We start from the raw sequence: 20,423 nt of genomic DNA, 5'->3' as shown, positions 1-20,423 counted from the left end.
ATTTTGCCTGGTATTAATTTTTCCATTTTTAAATGTGTATTGATTTAGTTAGGAAAATTGATACATTTATATGGAATTCAAATTGCAGATTTTTAAAAAGACAAATCATGCTCTAAAATGACCACTACTTCCCCTTCCCCAAAGACTGAGTGACTTCATTTATGAGTCATCGGTAGGCAACCCAGTAGTTGTCGGTTAAAAGTGGCACTCAGGAGCCCTGTTTCCCTATGATAGTTGGTGCTAAGGCTCCCTACTAACTCTCCATTAGCTTACCAGATTGGCTGAATAGTACCAGTATGATACTATTGAAATAATTTTTCATAGTAAAACTCAATAATTACTCAATAATAATCTGACTGGCATACTCCCTATGATTGTTAGAAAGAGAACTTCTCCAGTTGAAGAGTTGAAGAGGAACACGTTTTGTGTACAAACTGTGTTTATGTATCCTACATACTGAATGTACCTCCCTGATTGGTAAGCAGTATAATCCTCAGTAATGAAAAGCTATATCATATTAGATTGAAAGTATGCCTGGAAAGCAGGACAATTTACCAACTTTGTTATGCTAATGATATAATAACAAAAAGTAGATCGCTAAAGTTTTAGTAGATCATTAAAGCAGGACCAATCTCCAAATGCTAATTGTTGAGCAAAGCCAAACATTCTGTATGTTGGGTAGGAAACTGTAAAATCCTATAGTTTGGATTTTCAGTCTTCTTCAAAGGAGTTGTTCAAAAAGAAAAATTGCAACATGTTGGGAATCTTTAAATATTTGGTTCAGGATCAGTACCTAAAAGGTTCAAACACATATCAAGGTATATAGGTTTGAGAGGCTTCTTATGATTGATGCAAGGCTATTAAAGAATCTTTAATTAATTTTGAATCAAAATTAAGGACAGCACTGACAAGAAAATTGTTAGATTTTCTTCAGCCTTCAGCAGTAATCTTGTACCAATGCCCAAAGGAGTCCTGTGCTTAAAATAATGTCATTAAATCAGGGACAGAAAATTAGATTAATTTGCATGTAGTTTCTCCACTCAGCTTGGCATTTTTAAAGAAAAGGGGATCATTTTGTCAATTTCAGGTTTCACTCCAGATTTGGTCCAAATTCGGTCCAGATTTGAACATTGCTCTGGCCCTGTGGCCTTTTCCTACTACACAGTAGCTGGTTGAGTTGCCTGCCATATAGTTCAAATTAAGACCTGGACAAGACCTGAAGAGAGATCCATGAGCCAGAAGTACATGGGTAAGGTTACAAAGTTACTTGGGCTGAGAGACAGGAGCAGGCCCAACTCATCAGTGAGTATTTGTGGTTAAGGATGGATTTGAATCTTAAATGCAGCTTCTTAAATACTACACCACATTACTACACACTGACTCTCTTTGTTTTGTTGTAGACTTAAGAAGTGGCAGAAGGATACCAATGTGTAGTGGGTGCAGCAGATTCTGCTGAAGATCCTATCAGTTTTTAAATCTTAAAATCTAAAGCAGGGGTCCCTAAACTGTGGCCCACTATTGAGCTGTGGCCTATTTGGAATTAGGCCATGTGAGTGGCTGGGCGGAGCATGTGTGCACACATGCGCAGCTCAACTTACGTGGTTGGCAGGCTGGTGTATGCACACCAGCCCATTGCTTGTGCCAGCCTGCTAGTTGTGCAGCCCTGTTCCCCTCTTTTCTCCCCCCACCAGCTGGGCCACCAGATTGGGAACTGTTGATCTAAAGGATTTGTCATTAAATGTCTTTTTTTTTTTTTTTGCTTTCCATTATGCAAGGAATAACTCTGAGCAAAATTCTTTATTAAGGACAATAGGAAAACTTGCTAAAACGATCCTGCTATTATTAATCTTTCCTTGCTCATCTTTTACTATTTTTTTCCTGAATGAAATTAATAGGAGAGAAATAGTGGATTGTTTATAGCATTGCTAAAGAGCAATGTGATAATTCCCTGAAATTGATTTGCATTTTTCTGTTAAAGCCAATGACTCATTTTGTGATGATTGATATAATGTATTTATTTCTGGAAGAGCCCGACTAACTTCAAGACCTTTTCTCTGGAGTAAATAACTGGAGGCTGCAATCAAAACCCATAAACCAGCAGATGTACTTATCCTCCATCGGGATTAATTTGCATTAAAGCAGGGAACCAATTAGAGCTTCTTTGGATATTTCAAAATTATAGAAGCTTGTGCCTTAAGACAACTTTCAATGAGCTAAATGTACACAAGCAAATGAACTGCATAAATCTCACTATCAATTGGTATAAATTCATCGTATTAGAAGGATGAACCCAAATTATGTTATACAAGCATGTTTGAGAGTGACCACAATGGCTTTTACTTTGTCTGTTGCTTATGGAATCAACAAAGGGTTAGCTGAACAATTGTGAGACAAAGAGCTTTGGCTTACTCTAACATCTGATTTCTTTGCTAGCTGTAATAAAAATACCAAAGATTCAGGTGTCTGTCCCCTTCCTGGACTGCAAGCAGTAGGAAGGAAAATGATGTACCTAACTTGCTCTGCATGATGGAAATATAGACAAGGAAGAAGATTTTCTGCCTCTCCTAGCCATACCCAGTGCTATGAATCCTGTCATATTGTTCCCTACATTAAAAACTTCCCAGACAAGATTCCCCAGTGATTGGATCAACACAGCGATCCTTGAAGCAACAATATCCCTCACAGAGTGTAGTGTGTTTGTCAATGATCCCTGGTGGTGGGCTCATACTAGAATGCAGTATTGCAGTCTAAGTTTGCCCACATCTTGGAGTTCAGTCTTGATGGATCTCAAGGTGACTCAGCCTTCCATCCTTCTGAGGTCAGTAAAACAAGGACCCAGATTGTTGGGGGCAATATGCTGACATTGTAAACCGCTCAGAGAGGTGCAGTCCAAGTGCTATTGCTACTGCTATTAATAAAATACTATGATAGCTATAAATAAATGAGCTCGTTAGCAAAATACATTCTTAATTTAACAAGTGACAAAATTAAGCATTTTATTGTTACCTGAATGGCATCCTAATGTTCATTCTTTCAGCATATTTGCAGAGTGTGTCCCAAGGACAATGAATTTTTACAAACATAATGTCATTGTTTGTAATAGCTGGCTGCAAAAAAGAAACAATGTGACAGGCACAAATCTTTCAGATCCAGCATTCTCTGTATTTGTGGCATTATCTGTATTTCCCTCTAAAAAAGTTCACATTTAGTTACGTAAGTGTATGGTATTTAAACTATCTACTTGGACAGAAGAATACATAGAGGACTATAAATATCCTGTATGTATTTCTTCTTGGTCAAAAAAAGAGAGGAAGATTGGCTTACCTGTAATTTAGGATTGCAGTTTATCAAAGAATAGAGTTATCACAATTGTTCAGAAGCTTCATGGCTGTTATCCTATAAGGCCATAAGTTATTTTTTTGACTATTCTTAATAAATTACAGAGCAATCCTTCAGATAATGGTGAAGAAGGGAGTGTTGTGTCAGGCCTGGAAGTCATCTTTTACGTTGGGCCTTCAGGCCTGCTACATTTTTTTACTGTGATGGGAGGGGGGATTGCATAGAGTATGGATGATATGTAGTCAAAATAACATTCCTTTCTCAGAGAGTCAAGGATGCATTGCCCTGGCACCTGGAGTTGGATGACTGGGAGGTGTTTCTATTTTGGATGGTGGATAATTGGAACGTGATGGACATGTGGGTGCTGGGCAGGGACTTGAACTTTCATGGGTGGGGAAAACCTGGAAACTTTCAGATTCAGGTTTTCCCAGATGTGTCAATATGACATCTCTAATAAAATGTAACTTTGAGGAAACTCAAGTCTCAAGAGTTTTCTTTCATTGGGGGTGTTACTTGGAACCCTGACATGTTGGCTAGTTCGTGGCAGAAAGGCATATATCCAAGCAATTCTATATGCTCAAGAAAACTGCACATATAATCTAATATTACAGGTATGTTCTGCCACAAATAGGACCTTTTGGAGGCTGAGGAAAGACCTTCCAGTTTCCAGGCTTCTAGTTCATGCTACTCTCGCAAGGCTGAGGAGAAGACAATAGTCCCTCCCCAAATCTGCCTCCCCCCTCCCCAAATCCCTGTTTTTATTTTATACTGCAAAGCAATTGACAATCTGTCATTTTTTCCCCCTGTGCTTTATGATTGTTCTGTTGTATTTATGATGAAGCCAAATTTATTTGGTGAGAAGTGGCATCATTTTTTCCTAAGTTTATTTAGGGCATAAATAATACTTTAAAATCTCACTGCCACTAGCCCAAAATGTCCTTTTCCTTAAAGAATTGCATCTTAGATGGGAGAGGAGGTTATAAATTGCCCCTCACTTCTCAGAAGTTTGGTTGATTCTGAACAATTTGTTATGATCAGATCAAACAGTAAATTGTTTTTCCTTAAAGAAGTCCATCAACAAAACTCTTCCATACTCATTTATAGAATTATTTTTAGCTTTTCACATGGACTACTAGTTTCTCTCTTTTTTCCTTTTTTTAAAAAAAACATTTATTTGCTTTTTTCCCTCCTTCCTTCCCTACTTTTTACACTATCTGTCAAGCTGCCCATTTTCCTAACCAGTCCTCTTTTCTACTCTACAAGGTCTCCTATGGTTTCTTTGAAGGTAAAACCCAGTTAATCCTGCAATCACTTCAGTAAGATGCAAATCATCTAATGGCTTTTCCTCACAGCAGCAGTCATTTTGAGCAAATAGAAAGCGCTACTCACCTCTCTTTCTAACATTAATCCTTCCGCTCGTAAATTCTTTTCAAATGTGCTTCTTTTCTCAATTTGAGGATTGGATTTTTTGTAGACTAAAATGTAATCAATACGTTTTTTGCCATCTTTGAAGAACAAACCCGATGTTGCCAATGCAGACATGTCACTCTGAAAGAAAAAGGGGATATATAATGGACATCTTAAACATAGCAAAACAGTCCAGGCAATGATTAAAAACATGGGATGTATTTTTAGGAACAATGATTTCTTTTTAGCCTGAAGAATTATATTCAAGACAGAAGAGAAACCTAGAAGAAAGTACTCCTTGCTCTTTCTCAAAATTTTTTAAATCATTTGTTCCTTAAAATCCACAAATTTAGATAAAGGTAAACAGGATATTGGTGAATATCCTGTATAGTCCTGTAAATTTATATGATGTCTCCTTAGCAGGAGGCAGATATGGGACTCAATAAGTAGGTTGATGGTACAAAGTGAGTTACAAAAGATTTTTTTGCAAGAATTTTGAGAACTTTGCTTCTTTGCTTACTTATCTTGATGGGTCTCATAAAGGATCAGTAATAATTCAGGAGAACTCCTCTAATGTTATCCCATAATACATCTTGGTAGGTTGGATGACTGACTAATAAACTCCACGATGAAGCAGAGATTTTGAACCTCAGACTCCCTAATTGAGGTTTTAACCAGCACATCTCTTTTTAATTGTGTTAAGCATAAAATCATTAAAGTACAGGGATATTTATGGTCAAAAGCCAAAATATCAAGCATACAATCCAAAATGGTTGGGTGAAAACAAGTGGAAGAAATTGGAAATTAAAGAATTATTCATATTAGAATGGTTTTATTAAAAGTAAAATCACTATGTTAAGTCTATTTTCTGAGTACATGTTATTATTTTAATCTTTCCTGCCTCAAAACAGCACAGTTTTGAGGCAGGAAAGTGTTCAGTTCAGTTTTGGAAAAGGCAGCATGGAAGAGTTCTCAGGTTGCCAATCTGTTATCTAGATATCAGTGGCAACATTTTGAATTCCAATTCATCCTTCCTTGCAGTCTCAGTAGCCCTGAAGCTGCTTAGCTTTGACGGTTTTTTGCCTTTCCTCAGAAACAAGGGCAACTGTGATGCACATAAAAAAAAATTAAAAAGTAGGCCTTCAATCACATAACTGTGGCTGCCCTCTGACTTTTACAACCCTCCCTGTGGACATCCTGCTCAGAAACCAGTACAAACTATTCCACAGAGATAGTCAATCTCCATGAAGATTTTTTAAACACATCGTCCTCGCCTTTCCTATAAAGCATAATTAAATCCTACCCTTGAGAAACACCTTTCATGGCTTTGAGGCCTAGGTTTGACAACGACTTCCACTTTTGTTGTGACAAAACAAAACAATTCATGAAATGACAAAACAGAAGAAAGTCAGCAAAATTCTGAACTCAAATGTTGCAGGTTGCAATTTGTTTCAGTTTCAGGAATATTTATAGCCTTTGGATGAGCTTTTCAGTAATAACCAAACTCCTATATGGGAGTTTGATATAAGATGTAAGAACAGAAGAAGGACAAGCAAGAAAATAGATTTGGTATCTATCCAGGTGCAACTGTTCCTGATTTATTGACTCTAATACATTATTTTGTTCATTATGTATACAGAATATCAGGGAGCAACAACACTATAGTACCTATAGTACCTATAGTCACCTCCCGGTTGGACTACTGTAATGCTCTCTACATGGGGCTCCCCTTGAAGAGCATTCGGAGGCTCCAACTGGTCCAGAATGCGGCCGCGCAGGTGGTTATGGGTGCAACTCGTTGCGCCCACGTGACACCCCTCCTGCACGAGCTGCATTGGCTCCCAGTGGTCTTCCGGGTGCGATTCAAGGTGTTGGTTACCACCTTTAAAGCGCTCCATGGCATAGGACCCGGGTACCTTCGAGACCGACTTCTGCCACCAATAGCCTCCCACCGACCAGTCCGCTCCCACAGAGAGGGTCTCCTCAGGGTGCCATCGGCCAAGTTATGTCGGCTGGCGACACCCAGGGGGAGGGCCTTCTCTGTGGGAGCCCCAGCCTGTGGAATGAACTGCCCCCGGAAATACGTAAGATCTCCGACCTCTGGGTGTTTCGCTGCGCTCTGAAGACCCTGTTGTTCCGCCAGGCCGGGCTATTAACATAACGTTTTAAATTGGGGTATTTTTAAATTCCTGGGATTTTAATTGGAGCCTAATTATTTAATGATTTTAAATTTTAACTGTTGTTTTTGTTTTTGTGTTTTTAAATAGGCTGTACACCGCCCTGAGTCCTTCGGGAGAAGGGCGGTATAGAAATAGAAATAATAAATAAATAATAAATAAATAAATATTAATAAAGAATAGCATCAGATCCTACTAATAGAGAAGAAATAGGTTCAGCATTTGTCTCTTTTGTGTCCTAGTCTTATGCTTCAGATGAACCGGGCCTGGTGGCTCAGCAGACTGATAGCATTGTGATTAACACCAGCTGTCTGCAATTACTGTAAGTTCGAATCTCACCAGGTTCAAGGTTGACTCAGCCTTCCATCCTTTCTAAGGTAGGTAAATTGAGGACCCAGTTTGTGGGGGCAATAAGCTGACTTTGTATAAATATACAAAAGTATGAAGGCTATTGCTTAACGCATTGTAAGCCGCACTGAGTCTCCGGAGAAGGGCGGCATATAAATAAAATTAAAAAAAAAAAAAGCCGAAGAGCCAGCGCTGTCCGAAGACATCCCCGTGGTCATGTGGCCAGCAAGGTTGACTCAGCCTTCCATCCTTCCATCCTTCCGAGGTAGGTAAAATGAGGACCCAGATTGTTGGGGGCAATATGCTAATGCAATATGTTAATATGCTATATGCTAACTTTGTAAACCGCTTAGAGAGGGCTGTAAAGCACTTTGAAGCGGTATAGAAGTCTAACTAATAAATAAATGACTAAATGCCAAAGGCACACGGAACGCTGTTACCCACCAAAAGTGATGCCTATTTTTCTACTTGCATTTTTTATGTGCTTTCGAACTGCTAGATAGGCAGAAGCTGGGACAAGTAACAGGAGCTCACCCCATTACACGGCAGTAGGGATTTGAACTGCTGAACTGCTAACCTTTTGATCGACAAGCTCAGCATCTTAGCCACTGAGCCACCACATCCCTTCTAGCTTTCTAGGTGTCCCCTAGGTGTATAAAAAGAACACCGCTTGGGTGGGGGGGGGGCGAAAGCCCTACTAAGCAGGTATATACAAAAGTATGAAGGCTATTGCTTAATGCATTGTAAGCTGCCCTGAGTCTCCGGAGAAGGGCGGCATATAAATCAAATTAAAACAAAAACAAAAACCTGATTCAGAATGACAGAAAAGTGTAATATTCTTGGTAAGTGGAAATCACGAGCAGGTACTATGTTGCACATACCATAATTCTGTTATCAGTAAAGTTGATGTTTAACAGGATGGAGGAAATGTGGGAAAAATATAATTAGCTCTATAAATATTATACACCATCCCTGAGCTCTCTTTTTGTACTAGAGCAGAAAATGTAAATATACAACAGGATAAGTGATTTGCTCTTGTTGGGATTCCAGCTAGTCAGTTATCATCTTTCAGGTTATTTACTTATTTACTTGATAAATATCCCATTCTCTATTTTCCCTTTATTAGTGAATCTATCTCCTGCCCTTATACTCAGTCAGAAATCTATGGCCACCGTTAACACACAATCCTTGATGAATTGTTTTGTATCACCCCAATATCATTTTGTTTCCCCTGATTTTGACTTTTTCTAAAGGATATGTATGGGACAAATTGAGAGAGAGATAGTGTAATTCTACTCCCCAAATTTGGGAATTCTATAAGTCTTCAATATTTCCTTCTTGGTGCTCCTTCACCTCATTAGAACCCACACAATGAATCAGGTCACTATTAGTCTTTGGCAGCTTGTCCTATTCTTGTTCTCTCCAGACATTTTGAATTGCAGTTCCTAGAAGTTCAGACCTGGAAGGTGTCGGGTTGAAGATAAAATTATGCACTTGAAGTTTGAATTAATTAATATTCTACAACCAGTCTGCAGTTCCACGACCGTGTTTTCCTGAACATAAGAGCCTGTCTTATATATTTTTGAACCCTGAAATAAGCGCTTGGCCTTATTGCCATGCACTCAAAAACCCGATGGGACTTATTATCAGGGGATGTCTTATTCTGGGGGAAACAGGGTATTACTTTAGCTGTGTTCTGAATAAACAACAGAGAACCACAGGCAATAGATTCTGATGATTTAAAAATGCATTAATTCAGGTGACGACACCTCTCCGACCTTCTAGGAGATAAAACATACTGCAAGGTTGGGCTTAGTTAGGCAGGTGATTTACCAGGAAATACTAGGACTGTAGCTAAACTGCAAAATCAAAGAAAGCACTGGCAAATGTATATACTGCTGCCAAGAAAGCTGCATAGATATGTCTATGATGTCCCCAGAATTCCAGCTTCCCTCAGCAACTTTATTTTTTTAATGGTAACTTTTTAAATATGGAATTAAAGCTGCCTCATGAGAACCAATGTCCCTTTTATAGAATGGATCACAATTCTGCATTAATAAGTTCCAGACTGCACTGCATCAAGCTTTATTTCTGACTGTGTTGTCACCAACATGGCTAAAGGGAGATGTATTGGATAATAGCTCCTTCGCTGGCTGGCACTCCACCAAGCTCATTGTAGCCATTTGTTGTCCTGATGTTTTCCCATTTCTTTGGTGAAATGCAAAGAACTATCATCATAAAAGTTATCCCTTCTATTCTCCACTTTTCTACCAGTCAGCTTGAAATAAAAGAACGTGCTGCTCAGCTTGTTCTTCTGTAATCTTTGCAGTCAATTATTCATCACCTTAACTGACCTCTCAACACAAGACAAGAAAGTAAGACTGGAAAAAAGTGATATATATTTCCAGAAATGCAAACAGTTTCATCTATACATTGAGCCTGCTGCAGCTCATTCATGTCATGATATTAATCAAGAGTGGGCCATCTTTTGGAAGCCAAAGGCCAGACGTTTTTTAGGCGGGCAACTGGATGGATAAGATTCATCAAAAGGAACAGTATTGCAAACTTTATGGGGTCTTGACATACACTTTGCCATGTTCTCTCTCTTACATTTTGCAGGTAGATGAAGTCTATTTTAGCATGTCTTTGAACATTATGTCACTCGGGGGGCAATCTTAATTTGGAAGAAAACTATGGAAAATCAGTGTGTTTAATTTTATTAGAAAATGCTTTTGGCTCCTGTAAATAATTTTAGAAGTCTTCCTGACAAAAGCAATCAGCAATAGCAATCCATCCACAACATTTCAACCAGCATAACAACTGCCTGTCTGACCTTGAGATAACTGCTTGAGATAACTGCTGAAGTGCTTGTCTCTTCAAAAGGTTGACCCTTCCCACCCTGTTGACTGAAGGAATAATAATAATAAAAAATATGAAATGATGCAATTTCTGGATTCTTGACTTTGCCAAGAGAAATCATAACATCAAGCTTGCTTTGGCATGGGAAGTGTTAGTGGGTATGAGTCAAGCATACTAAAACAACAGGTGTTCTGCTACCTTGAAGGGAGATGGCAAGAGAATAATTAGCAAACAAATTAATTTAACAAGGACTTATGTCAGCATGTACACATTGTGACTATTTTGAGACAACCCAGGAGCAAAATACAGTAAACAGGTTTGTCTTTCAAATAGTGGTTTATCTACAAGGAATATATACATACACGTACTAGGCAAAATCAGGCAATCAATCATCAACTATAGCACACACGGAGAGAGAGATATGCCCTTTCTTATATTACAGCCTTTTAAAGGGGTAACAGTCAAATAGCCCTGCTGACTCATTGCTACCATTGCATCATGGTTACAGTACTACAACATTACAGCAGCTGGTCAGCTATTAAATCATCATTACCCTGACAGCTTAGATAATTCCCCCTTCCAATAACAAGGGGCTTTTACGAGTTTCTTTCAGCATATTCCTTGCAGAGCAGAATTAAACACCAACAATCTGTGCCATAACCTTTGAGAATCAGAGATGAACTTGGAGAGGTTAGTCAGATATGAATTAAGCCTAGGAAATACAAAAAGCTTGAAAAAGAATCTCAGATTCCTCCCTAAATCATTAGAACTGTGTTTCTTATCCTTGGCAGCTTTAAGATGAAAGAACTTCAACTCCTAGAATTCCCCAGCCAGCATAGCTGGCTGGAGAATTCTGGGAACTGAAATCCAAACTTCTTTAATTTGCTAAGGTTATGCAACACTACATTAGAATAGGAGAGGGAGGAAAAAACCTCAACCCAGGTTCCAAAATGTTATTACTGAAGACTCTTTCAATAGTTCCAGACTAATTTTAGTTCCAAGGACAAGGGTTTCCTTGAAGGGCTGACACATTCTGGGGAAGGTTTGTTTCCTCTCTGGATGAAGAGGAAAAGGGATCAACTCCTAGTCTTATCCTTGCAGTGAGTCTAGAGGTGGGATTCAGCCGGTTTGGACCGGTTCAGGTGAACCACTAGTGGCGACCTGTCCCTGCCCCTGCCCACCCACCTGGGCGCAATCCTGCCCTATATCACTGTGTTTTTGACACCACAAGCACATGTGGATGGCGCGCACGAGCGAATTGCCATGTTGTTTGATGTCGTACACATGTGTGGATGGTGCGTGTGTGTGAATTGCCATGTTTTGTGACGATGCACACATTTGTGGCTGGCGCATGCATGCTCACATTTCTGGTGCTGGGCGAACCGGTTGTTACAGTATGTGAAGCCCATCTCTGAGTGAGTCCGAGTCTCTAACAGTGTTGATACGGATAACTGAGGATCAGAAATAAGTTACTTAAGATAGATTTACCTCTTACCTCACTCATACTACCATGTTTCCCCGAAAATAAGACCCTGTCTTATATTTTTTTGAACCCTGAAATAAGCGCTTGGCTTTATTGCCATGCGCTCAAAAGCCCGATTGGGCTTATTATCAGGGGATGTCTTATTTTGGGGGAAACAGGGTAGCTACACTGCTCAGCCCACAAGGAGAACATCAGCTCTGGGTAGAGAGCCAGAAGACAGAAAGGAGCAGGAGTGGATTTTTGCCACCATGCTGTGGAAAGAGCACTGCTTCTTAGTAGCATATGCCCTTGATGTGTCAATTATTTGCAATCAGATCTGTTAGGTACTGGCTGTGAATTAACAGAGGCTGAGAACATGTTTACTAATGACTTTACACAAAGGGATTTAATGCTGAAAGAATCCATTTTCATGTACATCAGATCTTGACACATTTGATCCCGAATGTCCTGTTTTGCTAGGTGTATCTTTCTACATTGTTCTTCCCAGTGGTGGGATTCAAGTAATTTAATAACTGGTTCCCTGCCCTAATGATTTCTTCCAACAACCAGTTTGCCAAACTGCTCAGAAAGTTAACAACCGGTTCTGCCGAAGTAGTGAGAACTGGCTCAATCCCACCACTGGCTCTTCCAATCCTGGATGCCATGTGGGGTTTGTTTTTTGGAATCTTTAATCCTCTGCTTCATGCTGGCCATATGTTTGCCTTGCCCTTTGAATCAAGCTTTGACTGTTTTGGCTTAGACTAAATCAAGTTAACACTTTTTGTAAATAATCAGAGATATGGACTTAAGGCTTCCTGAAAGTTGGCAGGAAGTGGATCCTACAATGAAATGCCATTCAGTTATTTTTGCCTCTTTTGGAATCCCATTAGAGCACTGTTTGGTTTTATCTACATTTCAACTGTTCCCTAAGAAGAACTGTTTTCAATTTTATTCCCAAATCTACCATTAATTCACAATTGATTTTATTTCAGTGTGACTGATATTCAGTATCACTTGAAAATAGGCTCTATTGTAAAAAAATAAGGGGGGGGGAATTGTCTGGTGTAGATATATGACTATCATGGCAAATCCTTCATTAATGAGAAACTACAGAGCCTACAGGTGACAAGAGGGGAGTGCTATTGTTTTAAATGTGATTGTTGTGGCACATTTTGTCCAGCAGAGGGTATTGCCCAGGATAACATATAAAACTCTGCATGAGACAAAATGCTGGAAATGACATCTCATGCTGACATTCCTCACTATTGCTTTCAATAAAATATAGAAAACCTATGCTAATATATTATTGTGTCACATTTTGTAAAAAAAGAAAAAGGGTAATTGCTAAGCATAAATCTCAGTTAAGTTCACGGCCAGTAGCATAATCAAAAGATCCCACTGACCCTTTGACAGTAAGATTCTACATTCTTGCTAAGATTGTTCCTTTCACAATACAAATTATGTTGTCAAGTGGTACGACCAAAAATATGATTTGATTTGCAAACCTCCTCTTTCCCAATTTTACCCATCAGTGGATCGGTCTGATAAAGTATTTTATCAGTTGTCGATCAATTATTGTATTATTTCATGAGACATGAATCATAATCATGCTTTGTTGAAGAAGCCACGGTGACCTGATCACATTTAACACTAAACTGCTAAAACAATGGTTTACCAAAACATCCTGGCAGGTCTCAGGCATCACACTAAGCCAAAAGCAAACTATAATATGGTTTTGTATGAGAGGCTAACCCAGCCATTTCTCTTATCCGAAAACCTTTAAAAACCTTTTGTGAAAATCTTTAACCGCTTCTTGTTGGTAGCTTTTTGACCACTGTTTATTTATTTATTATTATTTTGTGCTGCCCATGTCCCCTACAATGTGACTGTGGGCAGCACTGTAAATAGTACTCTGTTTACAAAGTCAGATTAATTTTCTCTTAATGAAGAAATCTTATATTCTATGGAAAAGTGGACATGGTGAGGGGAGGGGACTATCTTGCAAATCATTGAATGCAGATCTTTGCTAACAAATTAATAAATCCGTTCTCAAATTAGACAAAACTCATTTCTCTTATCCAGTTTAATCTGGTTTGATGCATTCTTGAACTGCAAAAAAATGATAAATTAAGTCTCATTTAATAAGATACTTTAAGATATATGAGCAAAGGCAAAAGTATAGAAGCCATGCTTCTCTGGCAGACAAAGGCTCTTTTCCTTCATCCAGGAACACTGTTGCTTTAAACAGAAATAATAATCATATTACCTTTTAATCTATGTTTCAAACTGAGAGGAAACCATATTAAATTGCAATGATACACACTCAAGGGAAGATAGAAGACATTAATCAAATAAATTTCTTCCTGTCAGCTCTTCCTCTGAAACCTTTCCAAAGCCCAAATATAAAAAATGCTGGACAGAACTTTACAGAAAACAGAGTATTGTTTGATCATACCTCCTTATAATCCAAAGAATTCAAGAGGATATTTTTTTTAAAAAAAAGTAAGGTCAGCTTTGATAACTTGTAGAGGTTTTATTACAGACTGAGCACTCCAAAACAATTCACATTTGTCTTCATGTCTATAAGACTTAGTCTAGGAAATGTATAATTCAGCATCTCACTATCAAGAGGCTTGATGAAACATAGACAAAACTCAAGTAGATCATTTCAAAATTTCAGGAAAAGCATTTAGCAACAGCACTTTGACTGTACCTTACAGCCCTCTTTCCCTCGGTTTACAGAGTCAGCATTTTGCCCCAACAATCTGGGTCTTCATTTTACCGATCTTTACCAAGGCATGGAAGACTGAGTCAATCTTGAGCTGGTGAAAATCGAACTGCTGGCAATTGGCAGTCACAAAAATTAGCCTGCAATACTTCATTCTAACCACTGAGCCACCATGAGTCATAAAGGAAAGCTATTCTCATCAGTAACTGAGTTTAAACATGCTTGGGCTAAACACATGTCCATCATCCAACAAAAATTTAAAATAAAATATAAATAAGTAAAAATAATAATTAATGCCTGAATTAAATAGAAAACAATAAGCATACAAACAAACAAAACCCTCAAAGGACACATTTGATGGTCTTTTTCTGCCATCAGTTGTCTATGTTTCTATATTTCTTTACTTCAAATGCATTATTTATTTATATAGGTAATAATAGTTAAAGACAAAAGTTTGGACTTTCTATAGAGGTATAATATACCCATTTCTAAATTCTACCCAGTACCTTCAATCATTAACACAGCCTTCTGCTTTTGTGAGAGAGGATTTTATTCTAATAGGGTTCTTAGTAACCAATTCCAAAGTAATTTGCTATGTATATATTTGAATAGCCTTTTGAATAAATTATTAAATGGTTTGAGCTCATTTCAGCTAGAGCTCAAAAACATCCACACAAAATCAAAAAAATATTATGCAATCTAATCCTTTTGAGTAAGGAAGAGTACCTCAAAATGACCCTTTTGAAATAGAGATGCTACACCCCTTGAATAAGCTTGCTGGATGCACATTGTACCCTTTCAGGCAGCTGTATCAGACAAAGGTGTTGTTTGATTCCACAATGCAGAAAGCACGCCATGTATCTTTAGCTATGGTGAATCTTATTTCTAGAACCTTGGTATGCAGAATACAAAGAAAATACTGTCTACATTCACCAAATAAATTCTGAAACATGAAGAATACTTACAACATATTATCAGATATGCAAGAAAAGATAAAATATTGCATTGATGCTTTCTGCAGAAATAGAATCATTATCTAGATGAAGATCCATGTTCCCAGGGTTGTTCATCCTTAATTCTAGCAGCTTTCCTGCAGGAAACCAGCTGATCTAATAAAGTGTTGCCAGGACATATTTGGGGCAGAACTGACAACATAGTTGTCATTTTAACATTTCACTTCTATTTTGTCTTTAATTTTCCGTTTTGTACATAAATATTCACATATCATACACTTATTCACATATCATAGGTATCACGGGGGTGGACAAAGTAAGGTAAAAATTTGAAACATTCTTTAAATTGAGCCTTCTCCCAAAAATGCTACCTAACTAATCTAGTGTAAAGCATCAACTTCATGATACTTTACACTAAATTGGTAATAGACCATCACTCATTTAACTGGCATTGTTTAACAAATCAAATGTAATCTCCATATTCCAAGAAGGGGTAACTTAGTTAGAAATAACATATATTTGTTTGGTTCTGAACTTTGTCACCAAGAAGAATTATCTGAGGGATGACCACTCCATTTACATCTGCCTGTCCCATCAGATCCAGCAGAGAGAACAGGTACCACTAGGCGGCACACTTTCTCTGCTGTGGCACCATCTCTATGGAATGTCATCTCTCCACCCAAACTGAACCTGGATCTACCACTTTTGACTTTCTGAAAGTCCCTCAAAACCTGGTTGTGTTATCAGGCCTGGTACTTTAAGGGACTGGAGAATTATTAAAGTGGCTCCATTATTATTAATATCTCATAACCTACTATTCCTTCTTTTTAGTTTTGTTTTTATAATTTTAAATGTTTTAATAATAACTATTATGATTGTTTAGTATTTATTTATTTACTGCTAGCTTTGTTGTACACCACTCAGAGTTGTTTGTAAGATGGTGGCTATATACATTTGATAGATAGATAGATAGATAGATAGATAGATAGATAGATAGATAGATAGATAGATAGATAGATAGATAGATTTTTAAAATGAGTTAAGTGACATCCTGTGAAGATCAAACTGTCTTTCTATTTTTTCACTCAAGATTTTCAAAGGTTTTTCATATATTCATTTTCTTTACATATTGGAATTTTTGCTAAACTTGTCGATATACGGTACTTATTGTCACTTGCACACTTCAGATTTCTATACATTAACAATGGCTAAAATAGTTAACTATTAATGAAAGCCTAGTTAGTTATGTAACCAAGAGGAAACATTTGGGTGTTGAAACCACCCTGCAACTGTGTTTTATGAGACTGAACATGATGTAAGGATGACTTTCAAAGTAGCTTTACAGACCCTTTGAAAGGATGTAGTACCTCAAAATGCTAAGTAACGGTCTGGTCCTCACAACCATGTGAATTATATTATATCACGTGCTGAAATATGGACTAATAAGTCACATCTGATATGACAACCATCAGTTATTTTGGTGGATGTTGAAAGCATTCAAGGCAAAATGTGATAATTAATTATTATACCTAAGAAAATGAGTAAGCTGAGAATGTACAGGTGGAAGCTGCTTCGTGAGGCTAAAAACATTCAGTATGACTATTATTTAAAGGACTGATGAGCAAATTCACTTGTAATGGAAAACATCTCTTGCCAACTATTTGATTAAAATTAAAAACTGAAATGATGTATCAAATGTCACACCTCAAGATGTTTGATATTTTTAAAGAAAGCAGATTTCATATTCAAATGTTTGTACCATTTGAAGACTCAAAAGTATTTAAGCCAAGATTAAAATTTTAATATATTGAGTCCAACTATATCAAAGACATAAGGCATTTTTCTGAAATGGCTTAAGAAAAAGCCTTTCTCAATTTTTTTTAAAAAATCAAATAACTGTCAGGTCAATGGGAATTCATATTTGAAAGCTTATCTTTCTGTAATAGTGGTACCATGAAAATGGTAGAAAAACTAATTACAGTATGTTAGCAATAAACATACTGCCTGGTGGTGCAGTGCTTAGAATGCAGTATTGCATGCTAATTCTGACCACTGCCAGGAGTTTGATCCTGACCAACTGAAGGTTGACTCAGCCTTTCATTCTTCTGAGGTAAACTGAGGATCCAGATTGTTGGGGACAATATGCTGACTCTGTAAACCATTTAGAGAGTGCTGTAAAGCACTGTTGAGGGGTTTATAAGTTTAAATGTTATTGCTAAATAATTCAATTTGACCTTGACTTCTGTGACTTAAGAAGCCAAGTCTACTTAATCGTCTTTGAAACAGTACAGAATTAATTACCTTCTTTCTCTCCCCCCAAAACCAAATTTGGCAGGGTGGGGCTTACATTTTTCAGTTGGATTTCCTGATTAGCTCCCATTCGTTTACTCACCAGAACTGACCCTGTTTAGCTTCTGGAGATTAATTAATTATATATATTAGTAAAAGCAGATCAATTAAAAATATAAACATGTTTCATTTTTAAGTGCTGAGCTGAAAAAATGATTATAAATATAAGCACTAAATATCACAGGGGAGTTGGCATTTTCCACATTAGTCTGGACTTTTACAACCTGTTACAAATCGTATAACAATCTACAACCATTTATTCTGAGCTCAATGAACTGGGAACATACATCACACTTAATGCAACACTTCAGGTCTGACTGAAAACCATACTAGAATCTAGAGCCTCTGCTGACTCAGGAAGATGTCTTCCAAAACATCACTATTCAATAGACTTTCAAAGAATGGAGTACTGTACAAAATATTATAGGATGTGATGAATTGTGGCAGTTCTCCTAGCAATAAATCATCTTTCAATTCAGCAGTTTATCACAACAGTGTTGATGTATGATATTCTGTGAAGATATAAAACATTGCCTGCAAATATTCAGAGACTTGGCTTCATCAGCAGGTCTGCCAGTAGTGATATGTGATCTACTTCTGGAAGAAGAACTTATGGCAGAGGCACCATTTTATTTCTCTTACCAATCTGAAGTCCTTCATGGATAATATTAGTGCATATTTATTTGCAGTAGAGAAGGTCCACAGAAGGTTGCAGTGGTGGCCAACATTGTGGAAACCTTTTGGGAAAAGTGTATTTTCTGAAACTAGCTAATAACACCACTTTTTTTGGAGTAGTACCATCAAATTATATATCAATGGAAAGATAATTTGATCAAGAATGTAATGCAATAACTTTTATGAAGGATTTGCTATTAGAATAGCAGTTACAGTATAAAGAAGAAAAGTGAAACACAGAAAAAACGAGATATACAAAAATTATCACCTCAGTTAATACTTAATTGGGTAACCTTTAGCATGAATTTCCCTGAATTTAGTGACGTCTTCCCATGGAGTGAACCAAGTCTTTTAGTTCTGCAGCTGTTATAATGTGAAACCAAGATTGAACGATTGCTTCTATTAACTGGATTTTATTGCTGGGTCGCTTCTGACTAACAAGTTTCTATAGTCAGCTCCATAGATTTTCAAATGGGTTAAGGTCTGGGCTATTTCCAGGCCATTCCAGCAGTGGAATATGATTATCTTGAAGCTCCAAAAAAAAAAAAAAAAAAAAAAAGTGGTGTTATTAGTCATCAAACGTCAAAAATACACTTTTCCCAAAAAATTTCCAGAATTTTGGCCACTACTGTATACTAGGTAATCTTCAACCTACAGCCATTTGATTTCAATGGTTGTGTTTTAGTGCCAAATACAATGGCACTGAAAAAAGGACTCACACTTATGGCTGTCACTGCATCCTCATGGTCATGTGATCAAAATTTGGGCACCTGGCAACCCGCATATATTTATGACAGCTGCAGCATCCTCGGGTGACGTGATCACCATTTACGAACTTCCCAGCCAGCTTCTGACAAGCAAAGTCAATGGGTGAAGCCAGTTTCAGTTAACAGGCATGTGATTCACTTAACAACAGGGTGGCTAAAAATCAATGATTTTTTTAAAAAAATCAAAAAAATCAGATTTTTTTTTTATTTAAATTGGATTTTTTTAAATAAAATGCTTTTTGAGGAAAATATATTACCATCCAAAGGTTATTCCATCATGAAATAAAGATTAGTCTTTTAATTATGTAGAATAAGGCTGTATATGTTTAATTTTTTTGGTAAATAAATTCCATTAATCCATTCACAATGTCATGCTCTTCCAGAGGTTTTTGTAAGATTATTGGGCAGTTTCTCTGCCTACAAGATATTATCACAGATGCTTGGTTTACTTTTGCAGTTCTCAAAACTGAATTTGACTCAGCAGAGATCACATGCCTCTTCTTCACAGCAAAAATGTTATAACATGAACAGAGTTGAGAAAAAGACCTTAATCCTTTTGTTCTACAAACCTATGAATACAGAATCAACCCCTTCAGTGCTAAGTTTCAAGAAGTTCAGTGAATAGAATAGAAACAATATTTTTCTGATTGTTTGGAGTGGAATAGATCTGCACAAGAAGAAAGTGAAGTTAAGTGTGAGGAGGAAGGGGCAATCAGACAAGCAGTACAAAATGAAAGTGAAACTTTCTGAGCACAATACTGCACAGCCATAGACAGACAAGTCTTTGGATCTTTTTGTGTGTATGACCTGAGGTTTATCACATTTTTTCCTTGGAGGAAAAAACCTATAATGGCAGCAGGCCATAAAAGAGACCCAGTTTGGCAATATTTTAAGGAAGTTCCTTTACCTATCGGTAAGGCAGGCATGCGTGCAAACTGCAAACACTGCAACAAAGAAATGCAAGGCCTGGTGGCCCGAATGAGGCAACATCATGAGAAGTGCTGTGATGAAGATGGTCAAAGAAACACATTTGAACAGGCAGGATCTTTAGGTTGGTAAACATTTTTATTGAATCATATTTCTAAAGACTGCCTTGAACTGTCATGTTTGAGCAAAATTATATTTCTTATTATTACTGCATGTTACTGTCATTTGGTACTATTATGAAGAAAAGCAAATATTCCTTTTGGGGCAGTGCTGTGTACAATAAGCAGAAATTGTATAAACAATAAAATAACAGCATTGACTTTTTTGTTTATGGGAATTCATGGATTCTGGAAACTATCTACCTTCAAGATCACCTTCCTCCTGTTCTACAGTTTCAGAGTTATCCATCCAGGATAGTGCTTCATTAGCATC

The 20,423-nt window shown here is 37.4% G+C and overlaps 1 protein-coding gene across 4 annotated transcripts in view; it reads right to left on the bottom strand.

Moving 5' to 3' along the window:
* Nucleotides 1-20,423, bottom strand: part of ANO3 (anoctamin 3) — a 231,745-nt gene that overhangs the window by 68,726 nt on the left and 142,596 nt on the right. For all 4 annotated transcript variants that reach the window (XM_087877745.1, XM_087877743.1, XM_034417234.3 and 1 more), the window contains exons 5-6: nt 4,729-4,887; nt 3,007-3,107 (exon numbers count right to left, since the gene is read on the bottom strand). In XM_087877745.1, the coding sequence (XP_087733871.1) occupies nt 3,007-3,107; nt 4,729-4,887 (260 nt within the window). The remainder of the gene's footprint in view (nt 1-3,006; nt 3,108-4,728; nt 4,888-20,423) is intronic.

The sequence above is a fragment of the Pantherophis guttatus genome, chromosome 1 (assembly GCF_059756535.1).
Source record: "Pantherophis guttatus breed Tessera chromosome 1, ASM5975653v1, whole genome shotgun sequence".
NCBI classification, from domain to species: domain Eukaryota; kingdom Metazoa; phylum Chordata; class Lepidosauria; order Squamata; family Colubridae; genus Pantherophis; species Pantherophis guttatus.
This window is presented reverse-complemented; position numbering and strand designations above follow the sequence as displayed.